At 57.3% G+C, this 620-nt stretch overlaps 1 protein-coding gene across 1 annotated transcript in view; it reads right to left on the bottom strand.

The window, feature by feature from the left end:
- The window catches only part of ETH_00043245 (serine carboxypeptidase S28, putative), a gene marked incomplete at both ends in the record, with an annotated part of 3,962 nt that extends 3,854 nt beyond the window's left edge, over positions 1-108 (bottom strand). The window contains one exon of the mRNA XM_013374907.1: positions 1-108. Within this exon, the coding sequence (XP_013230361.1) occupies positions 1-108 (108 nt within the window).
- Positions 109-620: the final 512 nt, after the last annotated feature.

Raw genomic sequence — 620 nt, forward strand, 5'->3', positions numbered from 1 at the left:
CTGAAGCAGCTCGTAGTAGCGCTGCTTCCACCTGTGCTCCTCCAACTGGAAAAGAGGGTCAAAGTGGTCCAGTGGCTGCTCGAACCATTTCGCCTCAAGGGTCACCCCCTGCAGCAGCAGCAGCAGCAGCAGCAGCAGCAGCAGCAGGCGAGAAATCAAGCAGTAAGACGCAAACACTTGGGCAGGACTGACTGGAAGGAGACAACTGCAGCGGCTGCGAATAAATGGCAGCAGCAGCAGCTGCTGCTGCTGCTGCAGCCCAGCAGAAGCTGCAGAAGCAACGGCAACGCAACAGCAGAAAGAACGGCAGCAGCAGCAGGAGCAGCAGCAGCCGCAAGAACAGCAGCAGCAGCAACAGCAGCAGCAACAGCAGCAACTGCAGTGCCTGCTGACCTCGGGCTTCTGATGAGGCTCTGGGAGTAACAGACTTGGGCGTTCAAACATAAACCATTTAGTTGCTGCTGTTTGCTGCTGCTGCTGCTGCAGCAGCAGCAGCAGCAGGTGTAAGCATGCTGTTGGCGCAAGCCTCATTTTAGCTGTACTGCTTTAGACTATTTTTGCTGCTGCAAACGCAGCAGCGGCTAATGCGGCGGCTGATGCTGCTGCTGTCGCAGCCGCCG

This window comes from Eimeria tenella, genomic scaffold (genome assembly GCF_000499545.2).
Source record: "Eimeria tenella Houghton genomic scaffold, Eth_scaff2371, whole genome shotgun sequence".
Classification (NCBI taxonomy): Eukaryota; Apicomplexa; class Conoidasida; order Eucoccidiorida; family Eimeriidae; genus Eimeria; species Eimeria tenella.